Raw genomic sequence first — 22,273 nt, forward strand, 5'->3', positions numbered from 1 at the left:
TTTCCTTTAAGTGCCATTGAGATTTCCATAGTGCGTTGATTTTCATATTTCACATCAGGCATACATACAGATTACCTATGTGGAGCCTTTCTTTGATGACTATGAGATGAAAGACCGCCTCACCAACTTTGAAAAGAACTTCAACCTTCGCCGCTTCATGTACACTACACCGTTCACAAAGAGTGGACGGCCGCGAGGGGAACTCAATGAGCAATACAAGAGGAAAACCATCCTAACCACTATGCATGCCTTCCCTTACATCAAAACGAGGATCAACGTCATTCAGAAGGAGGAGGTAATGACAACCCCAGTTTGCTTCATCTGCAGTAATAGTTCGAAAAAAAGCTTCTAAAAGACTACTTGCTCAATCAATCCCCAAATCTTTCTTAATATTGTCAGTTTGACCTCACGCCCATCGAGGTGGCCATTGAGGACATGCAAAAGAAGACACGAGAGCTGGCTGAAGCCACGCACCGAGAGAAGCCAGATGCTGTGATGCTTCAGATGGTTCTTCAGGGATCTGTCACAGCCACCGTCAATCAGGTCTGAAACATGTACTCTTCTCTAGCAGAACGCTCTAAAACCGACACTCCAGTAAAGCATCTATTAATGACATAATAGTATATCTAATATAAATACAAAATAATTAATAAAATAGCAAGGATGCAAAATTGACAGTAAAGTCATTTATTTTGTTACAGAGGTTTTTTATTTCAAATAATTGCTGTTCTTTTGAACTTTCTATTAATCTAAAAATCATATTGAAAAATGTTTTAAAGGAAGTGTATGTAAGATTGTGGCCATAACTGGTACTGCAATCACTTTCAAATGACTGTAGAGTGGCGTATCCCCTCTCCCCCTCCCCCCTGACTCGAGGTTGCCAGATAGATCCAGTAGAAACGTTTGTAGCTGCAGCTGTGGTAACTAGAGCAGATTTGGCAACCCAAATCCCGCAACACAATACTGACTTTGTGATTGGTGGATAGGTGGAGGGTGGAGCTTCAGGCCAAAACACAACATGACAACATCAACATCAGTTGAGGGCTGCAACAACAACTTTTAAATGACAATATCCTGGCCGGAATACTGTTGTTAGTGAAATAAGTATTGGAAATTAACATGATTTCTTAATGTCCAGTGACATATTAGGGCCATTTTATGATTAATTGAAATACATTTCTTACATACAGTTCCTCTAAGAAATAATAAAAATGTTAATAAGAGATGTTTCTTGAGCACCAAATAATTTCTGAAGGATCATGTGACACTGAAGACTAGAGTAATGGCTGCTAAAAATGCAATATGATAAAATAAATTATATATTCAAATAATAAGTTTATTTTAATTTGGAGTAATATTTTACAAAATTACTGTTTATACTGTATTTTTGAGCAAATAAATGGCATAAAGAAAAATCGTACCGACCCTAAACTTTTTAGCGTTAATGTATGGCCACATACACTGTAAAGTTTCAGGAATGAAAACCTCATTTAAATGCGGGAGCGGGGAAATGGTCATGATTGGCACCGTGGTAGCCATAGCAGCGTTCTAGCATATTGTGTGTTTTGTATCCGCTATTCTGACTAAAGAAATGTTACTGCGAAAAAAGACTTCTATTCAGCTATTTTAACTGATACACAGTCGGTGGAGACATTGCTTATGTTTGAAAGGCTGGCTCCTAAAACGGTCTAGTTTATGGAATTATTAAAATGAGCAGGTGCGGGCTGTGATCACTCGCTTCCAGTACGGGCATACGCGAGTAGAGTTCTGGCAGAACACAGCGTAGTGTAAGTTTGGGTTCAAACAGATAAGGCTGGCCAGCAAAATCAAGCTCCTCTTCTCTTATATTGAAATCCTCTGACATTTCTCTTCAAAAATTCTCGTATTAGACTCATATTAGAAGTGTGGTGATGTGACCAGCGTTTTGTTTTTCTCCATCCGCTGCACTTCCACGTTCGGCAATGCGTCATGCTTCAAGTCATAGGTCACTCTTCCGCAGGTAGCCAACTAGACGGACATTACAGGGAGCCAGGGATTATAGTTTGTAGTTAAGTTATTAATATGGATATTTTTCTTACTATAATGCATCGCTTCGCTTCAGAAGGCCTTTATTAACACTCTGGAGCCGTCTGGATTACTTTTATGATGGATAAATGCATTTTTTTTTGGGGCTTCAAAATCTAAGGTACCATTCACTCCCATTATAAGGCTTTGAAGAGACAGAATATTTTTTTTTATATAACTCTGGTTGTGTTTGGCTGAAAGAAAAAAGTCATATACACCTACGATGGCTTGAGGGTAAGCATTTTTAGGTGAACTAACCCTTTAATTTGGTTGTAGAATGCGGTCGTCACTCATGCAAATTCTGAACTGTGTGTATACAGAACAGGATTAAGCACTAAAAGGTGATTTGACAAACAAATTTATTTGCAGTTTGAACATGGCCTATATATATATATATATTTCAACAAAATAATTATTAATGAAAAATTGTAAAAAATCTAAATTATTTTGCTGCTTTTTAAATAACCATCAATGGGGAAAGATGCTTTTTGGGGTTCAGATGATATAGCCAGCAGAGGCTAACCAAACCTTGATCACTTGACATAAACACTGGCTTTTCCAGTCACCCGGTCTCCTTCCAGGCCTGTTCTATTGCAGATGTGGTTTTCGAATACTTTAGGTAATACAAGTACAGTATAGAAGAGTAATGTAAATTTTAGGGTAGCAGGGATTCATACTGATGCTCCCGGCGTCTTTTTATTTATAGTGATGTCTGAAGCTCCAGAGTGACAGTTTACAACACTAATCAAGTTTAAAACACATCTAAATCCTGTGCATATGGCTGCGGTTACATGATAAATGCCCTTTGGAGAAACAACATACAAAGAGCGCGGCAATGCCTCTGCTCCTGGCTCCACGGTGACATCACTCACACAAAGACTTATTCATGATCTTTCCCTTATGTGTTGACTTTACCTTGTGGCCTCCAATGGATGAAGCATTCATTTTCTCCGTTAGTGCTGTGGGAGAGCGAGGGGGGACTTTTCTTCCCTTTTCTCACTCTGTGTCTCTGCAGGGTCCATTGGAGGTGGCCCAGGTCTTCTTGAATGAAATCCCAGCAGACCCCAAGCTCTTCCGTCATCACAACAAACTGCGTTTGTGTTTCAAAGAGTTCATACTGCGGTGAGTTGCCGTTTCCAGCGGGAAAGAGATATGGACGTAATTTTCACAGTGACGTATGATCGAATGAAGCAAGTTTTCCATTGAAGGATCAAAGCAAATATAGAAGTGTCTTTCTGTTATAATGATTGGTTTGTTTAAAGTTCTTTATTTGAAAGTTCGCTGAAATACGTGGACGTAAAGACAGCCGAGGGGCTTTTCTGCAAGCGGAGAAAACCCATCTTAATGTCACCCAGCTGCATTTGTTTTGCATAATCATCATAATGTTTAAACCAAGACTCGAAACGAATTAAGATTTTGAATACAGTGATTTTTTCCCCCCCAGGATGTATACAGTTTGTATGGAAATATTACATATTGCTTTTTACAGACAGAATAGTTCATGCTGGACTGGGCATTGATTTCTGCCAGCGTGCAGACAAATATTTACTGTCATTTAAAATATGTTTATTTTTCTCCATAATCCATCCAAGCTAGCACAATCCTTCTCTAGCCAAGTTACTGTTAGTTATGCCAAGACGTTATAGTCTTTTAATTCTTTAACTAGACTGTTTAAGACATGTTATGAAAGGTATAGAGCCATTTAAAATCTGTTAAAAAAAATATCTGGAGCACATTTTCATGTTCCACAGTGTTGCCTTTGTGACTTTTTGTCGTTGAGCAAGACTTTTTGGGGAATCAACTAATTGTTGAGTCTCCTTATCAAACTCATTTGTCTATTTCTGTCCAAATGCAGATAATTGCAGCAATTATTCATCGTCTGGTGCTCTGCTGCACTTGTTGTGTTGCTAATGCTGTTGTGATTGCATATCTGCAGGTGTGGAGAGGCTGTTGAGAAGAACAAGCAACTCATCACTCCTGATCAGAAGGAGTACCAGCATGAGATGAAGAAAAACTACAACAAACTGCGAGAGAACCTGAGGCCAATGCTGGAGAGAAAGATCCCTGAGCTCTACAAGCCCATCATCAAACCTCGCATCGAGAATAGGTACACCCGCTAGTGGCATACTTGATCTTTGACTCAGCAATCAGTGAAGGATGGAAATATTCTCTCGTGTTCAGTAGTATTTCCATAATTGGTGCTAAAGGAATAGCTAACCCAAGAAAGGATGATTTTATTTTATAGTGATATTTTGGAGACTGTTGTATGGAAAAGGTATATGCAAAAATTCTTTAAAATACATTTTGGTCACACTTTAGTTTGAGGAATAAACTCTTAATATTCTCTTAAAACTCCTAATTTATTGCATAATCATAGTCAGTCAGATAGTTTTTTAGTTTAGGTATTGGATAGGATTAAGGTATGGTCATGCAGATAACAGATACATACCTTTTAAGTATGGATTTTTGGTAATTCTCAATGGCTTTGTTCAAACAGCAGTAGAATACAGTTATCAGGTCTGTTTGAAGTTTTAAGGTTCCCTACATATGCAGTGTTTAAACGCAACTGATAAACGATTTGTTGTAGCAGTAGTCTATAATTTAAATTTTAATGTTTTTGAAATGTAATATGCTGCATTTCCTATGCTGGATTTGAAATATCCTATGCTGCATTTATTTGATCAACAATACTATAAAAACTAATAATGTGAAATATTATAACAATTAAAATTACTTTTTTTTCAATATACACCGAACAGGCATAACATTATGAATTCCTAATATTTTCTTGGTCACCTTTTGCTGCCAAAACAGCCCTGACCCGTCGAGGCATGTACTCCACTAGACCCCTGAAGGTGTGCTGTGTGCTGATTCATCAGACAGGCCACCTTCTTCCATTGCTCCGTGGTCCAGTTCTAATGCTCATGTGCCCACTGTTGGTGCTTTCGGCAGTGGACAGGGGTCAGCATGGGCACCCTGACTGGTCTGTAGCTATGCAGCCCCATACACAAGAAAATGCGATGCGCTATGTGTTGTGACACCTTTTTATCAGAACCAGCATTAACTTCTTAAAGGTGACATGAACTGGCTTCGTTTCTTTTTTAATACTGTTGTCTGAGGTCAACTAATGACGTTCGTGTGGTTTTTAATAATGGTTTTTATAATAGGCTATTTTCTACACTGGTTTTTAAACGCTTGGTTTTGATGGGCGTGCCGAAATGGAGACTTGAAAGTAAACGCCCATGGCTAGGATTGGAGAAGATTTGCATATTTAATGAGCTTCAGCTCCACTGTCATATCTATGCCCCTGTCAGTTCAGTTCACATTGGGGAGGGATTGTTTTGAAAGCGGCAACTGCAAAGATTCTCTCGACCAAAGGGCTCTTATATGTCTTTATCAAGCAAACACAATGATTTATTTCTCATCCACCCACGATAGATTGGAATATTATTTCTGTATTACATGGCCCGCATGATTCGTCGATATAAGCACACACGTTTGTTTTTGTGAAATGTGGGGACATTCCATAGGCGTTATGTTTTTTATGCCGTACAAACCGTATTTTCTATCCCCCTACACTTCCCCTGCCCCTAAACCAACCCATCACAGGAAACATTCTGCATTTTTTACTTTCTCAAAAAACAAAAAAAAACAAAAAAACATCCTGTATGATTTATATATCCCTTCCTTTTTACAAATACATTCTTATCACTTGTTATGCAGTAATATTTTGTTGTGGATTATTTTTGCATTATATAATTTAGTGGTTTTGTTTGTATTTTCTGTATATGCAGGTAATTCATTATGAAATGAAAATGTTTTTACACTTTGATAATTGCTAAATGCCAAACACTGACTGTGTGAACATGGCCAATGTGAGCACTCATATTGCAGAGTGCAATTTTTAGGGAGCTATTTCTCTCTAATATTTCATTCGCTGCTTAAGCTCCTGTTCCCTCTTGTGTTTGAAACAACAGAGATTCCTTCAAACGGCACAGTCTCCGTCGGACACAAGATGAAAATTCATGATGTCAAGAGAGCATCTCCAGAGGATATCAAGGGAAGGATGTTGCAGTGTGCCAGGAAACAAGAGCTACGTCAGCTGATAATTAGATGACTCGAGCAGAGTTTAATGCACAGTGTTAAAACCCCCAGAAAATATCCTAGAGTGTTCTGTATACTGTATATATGGAATTGATTAAGGGATCTTGAACTAGTACATATTTGTTTTATAATTGTTTTTGGAACAACCTTAGCCAGTCACTTTTTTCATTACTTGTGTTCTGGTAATGGTTGTAATGTTCCTTAGTATGTTACAGTGTATTGTATTTTAGCTAATAAAATACTTACAAAAATGTTACATTTTAGGAAAAAAACCTACAACCTTGAAATAACTGCTTTAAGAAAGAAAACCTGATCAATATTGAAAAGCCACCGAGAGTCAAATATGTACACAAAAACAAAACAAAACATCATTATTATGATGTGATAATGATATAAAACATATCACCTCTTCATTTGTACGTTTACATATAGGCAATATACTGGTAGCTTAAATCATGATTACTCTGTTCCTTTGTTTTATTCTATGTAAATTGCAATTGTAAGATTTCAGATACAGTTTTGTATATATAGTTATATTTTATTTATAGAGAATATTTAGCTCCTATTCCATTATTAAAATGTGACCATATCAGATCAGAATACAAGTAAATCAGGTTTACAGAGACAGAAGAACGGAATCAGTTAAAACTGCAGAGAATGAGAACTTTAAATGTTTACTTTTTTTCCTTTTCTTTTTCCAAATTTTAAATAACTGAAAAGGTGTAGAATTCCCTCTTTTGGCTCATTGATAAAATATAGGTTACCAGTAAATAATGAGTCATTTATTCTTCTCAGTTTACAGGTGTTTTGCACATAAGCTCAGTTGTTGTTGCTGTTTTCAGTGATATATTCTCTGTTAGACATTACCATGAAAACTATAACTGTATGTTGTTGTTTTTAAATGCATAGATCATTACAACTTCAACTTGGTTTATTTCTGTCTAAAAGCACAAATGAATAAATATTTTTTGTCGATGAAACTTCATAATAAAAGCTACATGCCTAGCCTATAACCTGTTGTGCAGAAGGATTATGTTGTGAAATATTATTTTGACTTTTAATAGCAGAATCTGGGTTTATTTGTTAGCGTGGTTCATCAATGTCTATGCAGATGCATCACATATGTAGATCCTTATGAGATCCAGCTCAGCTTCCTGACGCTACATGATGACGTACATGACACGAGACGGCGGTTCAGCGTTGTAGATCTGTCAGAGGGAGGATCAGGTTCGTGAAACAACTCTCTGTATCTATAAAATTACTTTTAGCTTTTGTTGCTGCTGTGCAAACCAGCTATTTTTGGCAGTTGCATATTTTTCTGTGAGAACATCGGAAAAGAAAACGAGGAGTCTTCAGTAGCTGAGATAGCAAATTGTATGATTTGTGGACCATTTGACTGCATTCGATTCAGGCTTCCCCGTCGAATCTCACGCGCGTTAAACTTGTATGGAAGTCTCTGTAAAACAGTTCTCAGTTCTGGTCCTGAAGTCCTCTGTACAGTTTGGATGTTTTCGTTTTACTAAGCCACACATTCGGGTTTTGAAAAATCTACTTGTTATTAAAGAGCCGTTCAAACGTGATGTCAATTTGTGACTAATTCTCACTTCTCCTTACTTTACTATCATGTTTACAATCAGCTGTGGTACAAAGTAGCCTACTTGAAGAAACTTTTTTCTGCAGACACACACACACACATTTTGTTTTGTTTTTTGAAACTCGGGTGCATTCATAATCTTTAATCAAGATAACTTTCCTTCTCTCTTGCAGCGACTTGTGTGTCTGGTGTTTACTGACATGAGGGCAGGAACCTGTCACTCAAATGAGATCACTGCATTAGCAAACCTCAATGATCCAAACCATTCCTGATAAATAAAATCAAGTCCCGTTTTACTGTCTGTGGGTATAATCGCAGTAGATAAGCCAGTCTGTGATTGATAGGTTCCCGCAAAAGTGTAACAGAAGCAGTAGAAATTAATGTGGTTTCCAGACTGAGTTGCCAGCAGACCAGGCTGGGTTTACCCAGTCTAATAAAAATCCAGGTCAAGAATCTGATGTTAATTCTCATTAACCTTTAACTGACAAAAATACAGACAAAATACTGGCAAGAGTTTTCACTGACCAACTTAAGTGTATTTAAGTATACGAGTAAATTAATTTTGATGGTTGCTACACACTCCAAAAAGTTGGGACAGAGCAGAGGCAAAATAAAAGTGAAAAGCTTATAGAATATCTAAAGTGTCCACAATAAGGTGTATTGGTAGTAGGTATTATGATTGAGTGTTAAAGGAGCTTTTCAGTCTTTGCTAGCAAAATTGGTCATGGCTAATCACTATGTGCCAAATATCATGAGAGAATTGTCAAACAATTCAAAAATCACATTTCTCAATGCAAGATTACAAAGAATTTAGTTATTTCACCTTGTACCATACATAACATTGTGAAAAGATTCAAGGAATCTCAGTGCATGTAGGGGAAGGCAGGAAACCTCCGTTGAATGTGCATGACCTTTGAGCCATCAGACATGAGAAACCATCAGTCCCAAGGATTCAGTCCCAAAGATGAATGGGAACATCCAGACAACAGGTGCAAAAGCAAAAATCTGTCATGGTATGAGGGTGCTTCAGTGCAAACAGCATGTGTAACTTGCATGTGTGTGGAGGTGTATATTGGGATTGTACAGAGACATTTAATGGCATCAAAATGGCATATTTCTTGGGAAGCAGGCCCTCATGCTGCACATGCCAAAACAGAGTGGTTTCTAGACACTCTACACATAGTGGATGTACTTGACTGCCTGCCTGCTGTCCAGATTTGTCTCTTATTGAAAATGTATGACCCATCATGCAAAGGAGAATCAGACAATGATGACCACAGACTGTCGAGTTGTCTTGTATCAGGTGAGATTGGGCAAATATTCCTCTGGCAGAACTGCAGCAATTAGTATCTTCAATGCCCAAATTTAAAACTTGTAATTAGGAAAGGTGATGTGACTGTCAACATGCCCCTCTCCCAACTTTTTTTGGAGTGTGTTGCAGCCATTAAAATCAAAATTGATATATATTTATAAAATACACTTAAGTTGGTCAGTGAAACCTTGTTTTCTAAAACTTGTATTTTGTCAGTTAAATAATTAACAAATCACAGATTATGGATTTTAATGCATTTTACCCAATGACCCAGCTTTTCTGGATTTGGGGTTGTACTTTTTTTTTTTTTTTTGCTTCAATAATCCCTGTTACTCCAATTTACGTCCCAATATTGAATAAACGATCTGTAACTACTGTTGTTTTATCAAGACTTTAACCAGGAATTTGAAAGTTACTGTTTAAATGTAAAATAAAACTTGCCTAAAAATTGCTACTTTGACCAACTTTGTTGTTTGAATTGTCAAGCACAACACATCATTTTAATATGGCGTAGAAGAAAACATAAAAGTGATGTTAATTTATAACTTCAGATTATATATTACTCATAAATTTAAATCCATTATAAAAACCCACTGTGACTCAAAAGCCTTTTCAGATTAGCATACTATACTGAGAAGCTCTAAGGAAGATATCCAAAATGTGCAGTGCTGGGGTACAAACAACTGCTTTGAAAGAATGAATATGAATGGATTGCCTAGAATAGTATTTATCTTAAGGGTTATTTACAGGTTTTGATGGAAGTGTCTTTAACTGAGTGATTTAATACCTAATTATGTGCCTCTGGTTGTAAATTGTCACTTTAAACACCACTTACAGTATTAAATTCCCCCTTGAAAGAGAACACAAGTGTACACTTCAAAAGTCTGAGGGGAGCCTACTCTTTAAATATCAACTCAGATATGGCAATGCGTTCCTTGTTCTTAGTAAAAACTTTTATTTTGATAGTACACAAATAGCATAAACCTTTTCACCCATCATCAAGGTTTTAGTTTAAGTTATGTATATGTGTAGTGGAAAATGTTTATTTTGTTTCTGTAACTTCACCATTAGTTTTATGGTATTTTTAATCACAGTAAATTCTGTCATTATAATTTTTCAACATTTTTCAAAATATCTTCTTTTAAGTTCCTCAAAAGAATGACAATCAATTTGGAACGACATGAGTGAGTTTTGTCTCTTGAAATAATCTTGTGGCAAGACCTTTTGAATGTCAATTTTAAAAATGTTCACATAACGTTAATATTAGGTTATAAAACTGCTTGCATTATAATAATTATAAAGGAAAATATTGTTCTAAATAGTTATAAAAGTATAGCGTGTCACACTGCTTGAAATTTCATGTCAACCACCCATGTAATTATTTAGGATAGTACTGAATAATAGAATGTACGATTGCCTTGGGGATGTTTATGCTATTCAAAAGGTCTATCTTATGTATTATGATAGCTGTTCAATAGTGAGATTTAGGTGATATTTTATTGAACATTTATAATTACAGGCTATTAAATACCTGAGGGCCAGATGCAGACTCAATAACGAGTGGAATTTGTGTGAGAGCCTGAATATTTTTTTTTATTTTATTTTTATTTTTTACAAATGGCATTCTATTTACATTATTTCTAATTTCAGTCTGATTTCAAGATCTGTTCCTGCCTAAAGAACATTCCTGTCAGATATGAGAAATAACCCTGATGTTGATCTGGATCCTGATAAAGATGACCTGCCGTTGCGGGCTAACATCAACCATATGCTCGTCCGACACTATGTGCTTGACCTCACTGTTCACTTTCAAAGGAAGGTCATTGGTGGCAGCATTGTTCTTTTCCTGGAGCCCGGTATTGATTCCTGCAAACAAGGTGAACTGGGATCTGTCTCAAAAGCAGAGGTGCAAAACATGTCTCAGCAGGTGTCATCTAAACATGACTCAAGTTCTCCCATCACACCTGAGCCAAATGAGGTGATGCCCCCTGAGGAACTATCACGTTTGAGTGGAGGAAATGATGTCAGTAAAGTCTTTTGGGGTGATGAGAGTGAAGAATTCACCTTGGTGCTGGATTGTTGTGACCTGATGGTGTCAAAAGTGGAAGAGGTAGATGTAACTACCGTACCTAATTTAAAGAATCTTGTATTAGACCAACAGTTTGCAAATGCAGTTCATCCGTCATCCAGTCTGGTACAGAGGATGGTTTCTATGCCTTCAGTCTACTGGAGATCGCAGCATGAGCTATACCTTCAGTGCAGCCGTTCCCCTCCCGTCCTAAATGCACCGCCTCTCCGGTTCCATATTGACCGGTGGAGTCTTCAGATCAGGAAGGAAGGGGTTTGCTCCCCTCATGATTTCCCATCTGCGGTCAGAATCTGGTTTGAAACTAAGCCCACGGGTGGTTCTGTGAGGTGGACAAAAGACCAGGATGGCAGGTACCAACCATGTTTATATTTACAACAACTAGGCCTGGGTATTCATAAATATTTGAAGATTATAGAACAAATGCATTTAGACTTATATGTCTTGTTTGCAGCATCAGCTAATGCTGTATACAGGTCCTTCTCAAAAAATTAGCATATTGTGATAAAGTTCATTATTTTCCATAATGTAACGATAAAAATTAAACTTTCATATATTTTAGATTCATTGCACACCAACTGAAATATTTCAGGTCTTTTGTTTTTTAATACTGATGATTTTGGTATACAGCTCATGAAAACCCAAAATTCCCATCTAAAAAAATTAGCATATTTCGTCCGACCAGTAAAAGAAAAGTGTTTTTAATACAAAAAAAGTCCACCTTCAAATAATTATGTTCAGTTATGCACTCAATACTTGGTCGGGAATCCTTTTGCAGAAATGACTGCTTCAAAGCGGCGTGGCATGGAGTCAATCAGTCTGTGGCACTGCTGAGGTGTTATGGAGGCCCAGGATGCTTCGATAGCGGCCTCAAGCTCATCCAGAGTGTTGGGTCTTGCGTCTCTCAACTTTCTCTTCACAATATTTCACAGATTCTCTATGGGGTTCAAGTAAGGAGAGTTGGCGGGCCAATTGAGCACAGTATTACCATGGTCAGTAAACCATTTACCAGTGGTTTTGGCACTGTGAGCAGGTGCCAGGTCGTGCTGAAAAACAAAATCTTCATCTCCATAAAGCTTTTCAGCAGATAGAAGCATAAAGTGCTCCAAAATCTCCTGATAGCTAGTTGCATTGACCCTGCCCTTGATAAAACACAGTGGACCAACACCAGCAGCTGACATGGCACCCCAGACCATCACTGACTGTGGGTACTTGACACTCGACTTCAGGCATTTTGGCATTTCCTTCTCTCCAGTACTCCTCCAGATTCTGGCACCTTGATTTCCGAATGACATGCAAAATTTGAGCAACAGTCCAGTGCTGCTTCAATGTAGCCCAGGTCAGGCGCTTCTGCCGCTGTTTCTGGTTCAAAAGTGTCTTCACCTGGGTAATGCGGCACCTGTAGCCCATTTCCTGAACACGCCTGTGCACGGTGGCTCTGGATGTTTCTACTCAGTCCACTGCTTCCGCAGGTCCCCCAAGGTCTGGAATCGGTCCTTCTCCACAATCTTCCTCAGGTTCCGGTCACCTCTTCTCAATGTGCAGCGTTTTTTGCCACACTTTTTCCGTCCCACAGACTTCCCACTGAGGTGCCTTGATACAGCACTCTGGGAACAGCCTATTCGTTCAGAAATGTCTTTCTGTGGCTTACCCTCTCGCTTGAGGGTGTCAATGATGGCCTTCTGGACAGCAGTCAGTTCGGCAGTCTTACCCATGATTGCGGTTTTGAGTAATAAACCAGGCTGGGAGTTTTTAAAAGCCTCAGGAATCTTTTGCAGGTGTTTAGAGTTAATTAGTTGATTCAGATGATTAGGTTAATAGCTCGTTTAGAGAACCTTTTCATGATATGCTAATTTTTTTAAATAGGAGTTTTGGGTTTTCATGAGCTGTATGCCAAACTCATCAGTATTAAAACAATAAAAGATCTGAAATATTTCTGTTGGAGTGCAATGAATCTAAAATATATGAAAGTTTAATTTTTATCATTACATTATGGAAAATAATGAACTTTATCACAATATGCTATTTTTTTGAGAAGGACCTGTATTCTGAAAAACAAAGGTTTATTGGCATCTAAGTTTCCATGAAGATCTTTTAACATCCACCAAACCTTCCACAAAGGTTTATTTTTTAGAGTAAATATAGAGTCCTTTATATATAATATCTTTATAAGTTCACTTAACCAAAAAAAGTAGTTCACTTAAGAACAGTTTATTGAAAGTTTCTTTGAGGAACTAAAATGGTTCTTCTATGGCACAACACCTTTATTTTAAAGAGAGTACAGGGAACCCTCCTGGTTCATTACTGTAAATATATCTGTTTTTGAAATAATACATTTTATCAATAAAATTAATGATAACAATATTTTATACTTTTCAAGTGCCAACACAGGCGTCATCCAATCAGATCACCCTATGCAAATACCCTTTAACAGACACTAGCCAATTGCGTTCATGCAACCCTAGAGCAGACGTGTGGGCTGTTGTCACTATGAAAGGTGTCATGAGAAATCCTGTCCCCCTGTGAAATAGTGTCCGCAATGTTTTGTTTAATGGCTAATAAATACAAATTCATTGTCAAACTAAGTACACACAAACAACATTTATTTGAAATATGTAATTGATTGCTATAATGGGAGCAATAACATGCCTAACATTTTGTAAATTATTTCAACTGATAAACTAAGTAATAATTAGCCTAGAAATCTAGACGCACCCTAGCGGCAGCAAATTTAATTTTAGTTCCTCAAAGAAACTTTCAATAAACTGTTCTTAAGTGAACTACTTTTTTCTCTGCCCACAAGTGTTATCTAGGCACTCTCAATACCATTCTGAGCTGTGTTCCTCAAAATCTGGACGGCCCAATCACATCATGTATAGAGTCGGCGGGCGGGGCCATAATGACGACGGCTGAGTTGCGTTTGCGTGCTTCTAGTAAACACAGAAACTGGCGAACGGCGGCGGTCTTTCGAATCAGCTCTGACCGTGACTCAGGAAGACTTGGAGTTAAAGCCCATCTTTCAAGTTGAAGATCACTGTGAATGAACGTGTAGATAAATAGTATAGGAACTCGACTTGCGTGAAGAAATTAATCATAAATGTGCATTAAAACAGTTTTTTAATCATATGACGCGTTCTCTGGGAAAAGGCGGGTTTTTGGAGCGTAGCTTAGAATAGGCACTTTTTTTTCTTAATTTTTTGCGCGTGGGTGTTGTAAAACATATGTATTCTTATGTATGTCTTTTTAAATTGACATTTTCATACAATATTCTGTATAAAATTAGTTATAAAATTAAATTGAAAGATGGCCTTTAAGCTTTTCTCTGAGAAAAGAACAAAGAACGGCACTGAAGTCATTCTTAAAAAGAGAAGATGTGTTCGGAGTTTAGCCGACCGGATACGGTGAATGTTTAATCTATCAACAAGGTCTGCTTCACCTTCGTTGCTCTGGTTGGTGTAGCGCTATCCTATCGCGTGCAGAGGGAGTTTGAAAGACAGGGCGGGAGTTTATCCCGCCCCTCGGATTGAGATTGTCTATGGTGAGTTTCCAGACCAAACATCTTAATGTGGGTCTGGCTTGTCAGGCTAAGTAATAATACCAATACAAAATCATAACATAGTAATGTACCTATAATGTAAATAATAATAAAAAACAAAAACAAAAAAAAACTACTGAACAGGTGCACAAAATAAATACAATAGGATTTTTATTATTATTATTATTGTATAAACATTAAAGCGGGGCTAGGGCTTTTAAGATGTAGAGTAAGTGCAACCGTGGTAATCGGGCAGTTGAACTGAACGTGCTAGAACGTAAGCTAACTAAAAAAAAACATTAAGAAAGAGATATGCTTGATTTCACAACTTATAGCTTCGGTTATATACCAGTATATTAAACATGGTTTGTAAGCCGCTAAAGACTATTTTAACACAATTTAAACAACACAAATCAAAACGTGATTTTGTAAGGATTGTAATCAGGTTCTGAACAGATTACCCATTAAAAGTTCTTTCAGCCAATAGACGCCTGGGGTCCTAAGCGGACACTATTTCACACATACCGGTAGATATGTATACATGATTTCAAAGGGGACAGGATTCCTCATGACAACGGTCACATCAGCACCAGCTTCAGCCACGCCCTCCATCAAGTATTAGTGCAGACGCCCTGTGTGAATGCTCCGTGAGGCAACGCAACGGAACCTATAATTCAGTTCGGCAATGCATGACTGATGCCCTGTGTGAATGCACCATAATTCAGCTGTGCAACCTGCAAAAGTGTTTTCTTGGTATTATTTGGAAGAGAGCCATTTTTATCTTCTCACATTTAATTTGGACTGCAAGTGAAGAGTAGCCTGACAAGCCAGACCTACATCAAGATGTTGGGGGTACTCACCATTGACGGGGCTCAATCCGAGGGGCGTGATAAACGGTTATCTTTTAAATTCACTCTGCACAGAATTGGATAGCACTGCAACCAACCAGAGTTCAACTTTCGACATATTCGGTCGGCAAAACTCCGAACACAATACACATCTTCAACACATCTTCTCTTTTTAAGAATAATTTCAGTGCCATTCTTTGTTCTTTTTCAAAGAAAAGCTTAACTCCAAGTCTTGGAACCTCCGCAACTCTGCCATCATTATGTTAAGCCTGCCCACCTGAGTTTGATTTTCTTTTTTTTTTGAGAGTTGCTTGACGACACTCGTTGCAAATTAGATTTGCTGACGCTAGGGTGCATCTTTCAAGTCGTGAAGTTAAGAATTGACAATGTTCAAATGAAGATCACGATTAATAAGAAAGTCTATATTTTTACCCACCCGTAAAAGTATATCCAGAATAGGCTGTGATGCCACATCTTTATCATTTAGATGCTGTGTATATACCATGGGCTCGCCCATCAACAACCGAGCCCTCTTCCCGTGCCAGGAGCCACCTGTTGCCATGTCAACGTGGCAAGCATTTGTGAGAGCTCCATGTGATTACACTGTTCTAATGAGTGGTGAAAATCAAGCCTTTCCTAAGCCTGTGGAGACAGGTACAGTTGAAACTCTAAATCAGCAGTTCATAATCACAGAGGTATAATTTAAAGTAATACTTTTACTATGGAAAATGCTGAAATCTTCTCTACTCCGTTCAGGTTTTCTACAGTGGGATTATTATGTTACAATGCCAATGCCAGCCTCTACCTTCACCATAGCAGTAGGGCAATGGCTAGAGGCTGTAAACGTTCCCAACTCTGAGATGGAAAAGACAGACGAAACCTGTGTCAAAGTACCCAGGTATGTTGCTCATATGACTAAGTGTAATTCTAGATACAAATATGGACTCTCCTTACATCATTTAAACTTTTTTTGTAGATTTTGGAATAGGTGGATTTTTTTTGCAATTTTTTTGACAGTGAAGATTAGAATATTTCCCAGTGGCATTGATATTTTTATTCAATACCACAAGCACAGTTTGTGCCAGAAGATTATATAGTCACTTATTATTAGTATTATTATCTAATTTATAATTATCACTTATTATAAAGGGATAGTTCACCCAAAAAGGAAAATTCTGTTATCATTCATTTCACTTACCCTCACGTCATTCTAATTCTAGTCATCTTCAGAACACAAATGAAGATTTTAAAATAAAAATAAAAATCTGAGCTATTTCTGTCTCTGCATTGACAGTCTATCTACCACCTAGTAACTTCAAAAAGTTCACAGAGAGATTGTAAAACTTATATGAATTGAGCGGTTTAATCCACATTTTCTGAAGAGACTAGATCGCTTTATAATGAATTCAGTTGATTGACATATAAACATTGATCAGCAAACATAAAAGTTAAAGCTACACTGTGTGATATCTTATATGAGATATCCCCCTCTTCACATTCGACACGGTGCCATCGAGTGTTAAAACGCAAAAGGTGAAGCTTGAATTTATGAGTATGTCCCTCTTTGGCTAATGTACTTTCAAGATGGTGGGGCAACATGGCGACCAGCAATCGAACCCCTCACCCGTATGTATTTTCAATGGCATATTATAAACTTACGAGAATACTTTATAACTTGAAAGAAGTAAATATACATTAATGAGCACATATATATTTTTGAAAGAACTAAGTGTTTTTAGCTAAGAATAAACTAAAAAAAGTTACACAGCGTTAAACCTCTCTGCGCGGCACGCAAGAACCTCATTGGTTATTGCAGAAGCTCAAACTTGCTGAATAACACACAAGAATGAACCTCATTTAGGGTGAGCAAATTCTGAAATAATTGTAGCCTAATGTTGCTTATTTATATAAGACAGAACTGTATAAATTTAAAACATGGATAGACAAATATAATATTTGTATCCCTAAGATATAATATATTATTATTATTAATTATTGTTACGATTTCCATTCGTAAACCGCAACAAACAAAGGGAGACGCCACACAACCGCTGTATAAAGAATAATGTTTAATACACTAAAGTAATATTAACATAAAATGTTGAATATTCAGTGTACATGTTAGTCAGTATGTAAGCGTGCAAGTGCAAGTATGAAATGCATGTAATCAATCCAACCAAATATAACGAACAGGTGATGCGGATCGACACGGGGAAGATGAATCAACGTGAACTCCGATGCGGCTGTGGTCTCCCTCCAACTCCAACATAACATCAGATCTCAGGCACTCTCATGATGAACAAACGACGGACAAATCACTCCTGCATTCAATGCCAGGCCCAAACGTGCTCTTCACTCTTGCTCGGTTTGAGCCAGTCCCTCTTAAAGGGACATGATTAGGTTCAGGTGCGAAACCACGCCTTCCCTCAGGCAATCACCTGTAACTCAGGATTAAACAAACTGACGGAACCGTCACAATTATATTATTATATTGCAGTAGGCTAGTCATAATTTAAACCGAACTTTTATTTTGACGGTTGTTGTGACTCGTGATCTTTCAGTTTTAATGTTGTTCCAGTAGTTTTTGAGCGTTCTTGAACTTTTTAGCGTTCCAGGCAAAGTCACGCTAGATGAAGTGTGAAGTGTGAAGATGAACTCTTTAAAGTCACAAAGTCTGACTGTACAGGACTTATGCTCATTTACATCCCCAAAGGTGCTTACACCTTCCTTATTTGAGGGAAACGGAGGAGAAAAAACGGCGCATAAAGCAAGAGAAGCTGTTATACCTTTTATTTTACATTATTCGTAACGTTATATTTGGAAATGTATTTGGTATCTTCTTGCACTCAATGTACTGAAAATGAGCTAATGCTAGAAAAACTACTGATAATGCAAAACATTTGCTGATAAATAACGTTAGAGAAATACCTTTTTTTAATAAACGAGATGGTTTTTAAAGGACAACTTCCATAAACACCGCATCCGTAGGGGCTGCCATTGTTGTTTCGCGGGCTATGATGTCAGTACGAGTTCACAGCTGGGGAACGGGTTTGATGATATTAAAACAGCTCAAAACAGCTTTGGAGATGAAGTTCATCAGAATGTCATGATATATTGACTGCAGACGCCGAAAACATGGTGAGCGACATTTGTGTAAGTTTATTTATCAGAGAAACCGCACCGTTCACTAGACACGCAGTAATCACTTTAGATAGAGACATGTAACGTTACAGTGTAGCATTTCTGATGTGTTAGGCTGTTAGCATAAATCCATATGGAGTGATAATGGTGAATTATAACTATAGCTAATTATGCTTATAATAGTGATAATTATGGATGTAGATTGCAATCTCTATATCTTTTATCGCCCTGCCCTTCTTTTACATTTTTTGTGTGGTTTTATTTGGTATGCTATGTATAGGTTTAAATACTTCCAAAATGACCTTGAGTGAAATGATATAAACTTGAATAAAATGATAAAAAAAAATTTTTTTTTAATTTTATATAGTGATATTTGCATATTTCATTGCTAATGGTCTTCTTCACATCTATCTGCAAACTAAATATACCTACAGATTGCATTGACTCTGTTGATTCTTGATAACTGTATGCTGAATCAAAGCCTACAACCAATGTTACTGTTTATAGTGTATTCTGCATTAATATTTGCATATTTCTCTGTATTGCAGTCTTTCTTTGGACAGTGCTGATCAGCAAAATGTTTGCTCCCACATGGATTATCCCTGTCGCTTCATGCTCAGCGCTGCTAGGGCACAGACTGTTATTTCTCACCGGTTATTTGCCCCACCCTGCCACCTGCAAAAGGCAAAGGATATGGTTCTACCCCTCCTGCCGTTCTGTCTGACTGCAGCCCACTCTGTTCTTGGTGTCCATCCATTCTCACGTCTAGATGTGCTCATTGTTCCCTCAGGGTTCTCCAGTCTGGGCATGGCCAGGTAAATGCTGCATTTATCTCAAATATGGTTCTTGAATAATATTTGGTTTGATCTGTAGTGTGAAGCAATCATAAATAATGTGTAGAGGTGGAACCTGAACTGATCCCTTGTTTTGCCTGTTATCCCTTGTTTGGCTACTTAATTTCTTTCATCCTTGGAATGCAAAAGGAGAATGTTTTTTTCTTCTTCTGTGCTATTACAATCAATAAATATGAAAACTTTAGAAACTTAAAAAAATGCTTAATAAATCATATAATCATAAATGTGGTTCATAAAATTAATGCATTTTATTCCAAGACTTATGAAGCTTTTTGGTGCATTGTATTCTTTACATCATTATTTCATGGAAAACAGTGACCAGGACATTTTTCAACATTCTCCTTGTGTTTCATGGAAAAAATAGATTTGAAACAAAATGGGGATGTAATTTTCACACACATCATTTTCAGTTATTTTTCAGTGAAAACTGACCTTGCATCAGTATTGGTTTTCGTCAGTTTTTGTACACTCCCTCTCAGTGTCATGTTAATTAACACTGCATATATGAATATGTATCAGTATCTCATCAATGTGGTAAACTACTAAATCACTTACATGTCTTATTTAGTCTGCAAAGCAGAGGTGAAGTGAAGCACTCTGTGGTATCATGCCATTGCTTGGCAGCTGTTCCCACTAAAGTATTGCCCTCCAGCATGCCACGTTTTTTTTAATTGAGCGATTTAAATACTCTTTTTGGCTACCCATGCTGTTTGTTTAGTCGTCTGGGTGGCTGTAGGTGATGAGAACCTGTTGGATCTGTTTAAATGGCTTCAGTGAAACTCATTTTCCTTACACTGCTCAGGAAGGTCACTTTTCGGGAAATGCTCAATGAACCGTATGTGTACACTGTGTTTAGTTTGCGTTTATGGTATACTGAGCTTCATGTTTTCTTGAAATCAATCCTTATCTATAGTTCGATATGGAATTTCAGGCATTGTGCAATTTCCAGTAAAACAGTCACTTTGGATATAAGAAAACTCTAGTAAGAAAGTAATTTGGCTAGAATTTAAGTAAACTTACTCAGGGTGACCACAAGTCTTCCCATATTTCCCGACATCTCCCTGTCCAGGAATAAGTATTCCACAGGATATGAGGTCATTACCCAGTGCCCCAGGCTGGTTCCAGACATTCATAGAGAGGAAATGTCACATTCTAATTAGCACTGGGCATGCATCTTAACAGCGGTCACTCCTCTGTTTTTCTTTTCCTGAATTAGGTACTCCCTTTCTGCTTGAGCTAATGTGAAGCACAGGACTCAGGACTGCAGGTTTTTTTGGCCTAGAGAGTATTTAGTTGCCTCACCGTTTATTACAGCTTGGTTTTATTAGCCTCCTTGCAAAAACTGCCAGTGGATGACAGAAATATGTCTGTGTGCAAGAGAAACGGATACTTATACTCCCTGTCCTTTGCCCTGAACGGATCACAGCAGGAGCCAGCCGGCCGCCCCTTCTCTAGGGAATGGTACAGTCTTCCAGGCCTTTTGCGAAGCCCAAATCAGAGCGCAAAAGAGTGATCAACAAAGTACATTCGGGGCCAGGAGAGGGGCACTTTGTGATGCCGATCCCCCAGGATGTGGGAGAGGATGTGTGGATTATTTCCAGCAACAAAAGCCATTCGCTCCTGGAACCACTTCAGAGACAGGAGCTGTTTAATCTGAAAATTGGGAAGTATGTGGGCCCAAATCCTTGGGGCCACGCCAATATCTGCTTTTATATCATGCTTGTTCATTTGCAGCTGGGGCTTTGGACATAGAAGTGGTGCTGCTGGTGGTTCTCTGGAGGGAAGGAAATAAAGATTAAGAAGTCAAGAAAGGCCAGGCCTGATAGTGTGCGCTGTGCTTCCTCCCAAATACCCGAATGACTGCTGTCCCAGTGCAGAAAAAACAGCAATCCCTCCGGGACGTTATTCTTGGCTCGACTCCTCTCAATCTGATTCATGAAGTCCTAGAATCTGATGACAGGCTTTTTGAAGCTTGAGGAAATATTACTGCGAGGAACATCATCACACTTCCATCCTGTGTATTGCTGCCCGATCACGTAGGGAAGTTTCTAGGCTGTGGCGGCTACAAGGGGATGACGTAAACACAAGATGCTCGTATCTTCAGATCTTCAGAGGAAGGGCACGGCACTTTCCTCAACTTTGAAGGCGGTCACTTTCTGTCCCTTAACACCTCTTCTACGCCACAGCAGGACATAGCTGGAATACTTCATGTGCCAGATGTGCAAATATGGGCATTGGCTGATTTTCTGCAAGACTGAGGGTTTACGGTTCTACAGTTCATTGTGTTTTCCCACGCTGTGTCAATGATGTAAGGTGTTTAGTGATAGTAGGTGGGTAATAGCTTTATTTACTCATGTATTTTATGAAGAAAGCAAAGCTGTATTGTTGCAGCTGCCATAATATGTATTAAGTCATCATCAATGGATTGTTGCAGTATGTTAAGACAAAAGCACCAACACCAGTAGTGCTTTTGGGAGAGATTCAAATATGTCCACATAAATTATTTGTAGAGAGACAGGTTAAAGGAATTATGCGATGTTCCTGCTCAATATTATGCATTCAGACGTTCTCATGAGTAATTGCCAACCCACTTGAAGTGCATTTTGTGTACTTTTACACTGTATAAATAGCTCATCTCGGTCAATTACTTTGCAATTACTCTGCTGCTGAGACTAGCATTTGACCTTATATAGCCTGTTAGTGCTGTCTGAACTCTGAGGCGGTCTGGACTGGCA

The 22,273-nt window shown here is 38.0% G+C and overlaps 2 protein-coding genes across 4 annotated transcripts in view; both read left to right on the forward strand.

Moving 5' to 3' along the window:
* dock8 (dedicator of cytokinesis 8) overlaps positions 1 to 7,181 on the forward strand; it is a 62,944-nt gene extending 55,763 nt beyond the window's left edge. For both annotated transcript variants that reach the window (XM_067413583.1, XM_067413585.1), the window contains 5 exons: positions 59 to 295; positions 400 to 543; positions 3,080 to 3,186; positions 4,001 to 4,171; positions 6,042 to 7,181. In XM_067413583.1, the coding sequence (XP_067269684.1) occupies positions 59 to 295; positions 400 to 543; positions 3,080 to 3,186; positions 4,001 to 4,171; positions 6,042 to 6,093 (711 nt within the window). In that variant the 3' untranslated portion in view covers positions 6,094 to 7,181. The remainder of the gene's footprint in view (positions 1 to 58; positions 296 to 399; positions 544 to 3,079; positions 3,187 to 4,000; positions 4,172 to 6,041) is intronic.
* A 152-nt stretch (positions 7,182 to 7,333) lies between these two features.
* Positions 7,334 to 22,273, forward strand: part of aopep (aminopeptidase O (putative)) — a 115,839-nt gene continuing 100,899 nt past the window's right edge. Inside the window, exons 1-6 of one of the 2 annotated variants that reach the window (XM_067413591.1) lie at positions 7,334 to 7,395; positions 10,594 to 10,645; positions 10,725 to 11,513; positions 16,031 to 16,197; positions 16,300 to 16,441; positions 19,233 to 19,499. In XM_067413591.1, the coding sequence (XP_067269692.1) occupies positions 10,771 to 11,513; positions 16,031 to 16,197; positions 16,300 to 16,441; positions 19,233 to 19,499 (1,319 nt within the window). In that variant the 5' untranslated portion in view covers positions 7,334 to 7,395; positions 10,594 to 10,645; positions 10,725 to 10,770. The remainder of the gene's footprint in view (positions 7,396 to 10,593; positions 10,646 to 10,724; positions 11,514 to 16,030; positions 16,198 to 16,299; positions 16,442 to 19,232; positions 19,500 to 22,273) is intronic. The other variant, XM_067413590.1, reaches the window with a different exon arrangement.

The sequence above is a fragment of the Pseudorasbora parva genome, chromosome 13 (assembly GCF_024679245.1).
Source record: "Pseudorasbora parva isolate DD20220531a chromosome 13, ASM2467924v1, whole genome shotgun sequence".
Lineage (NCBI taxonomy): Eukaryota > Metazoa > Chordata > Actinopteri > Cypriniformes > Gobionidae > Pseudorasbora > Pseudorasbora parva.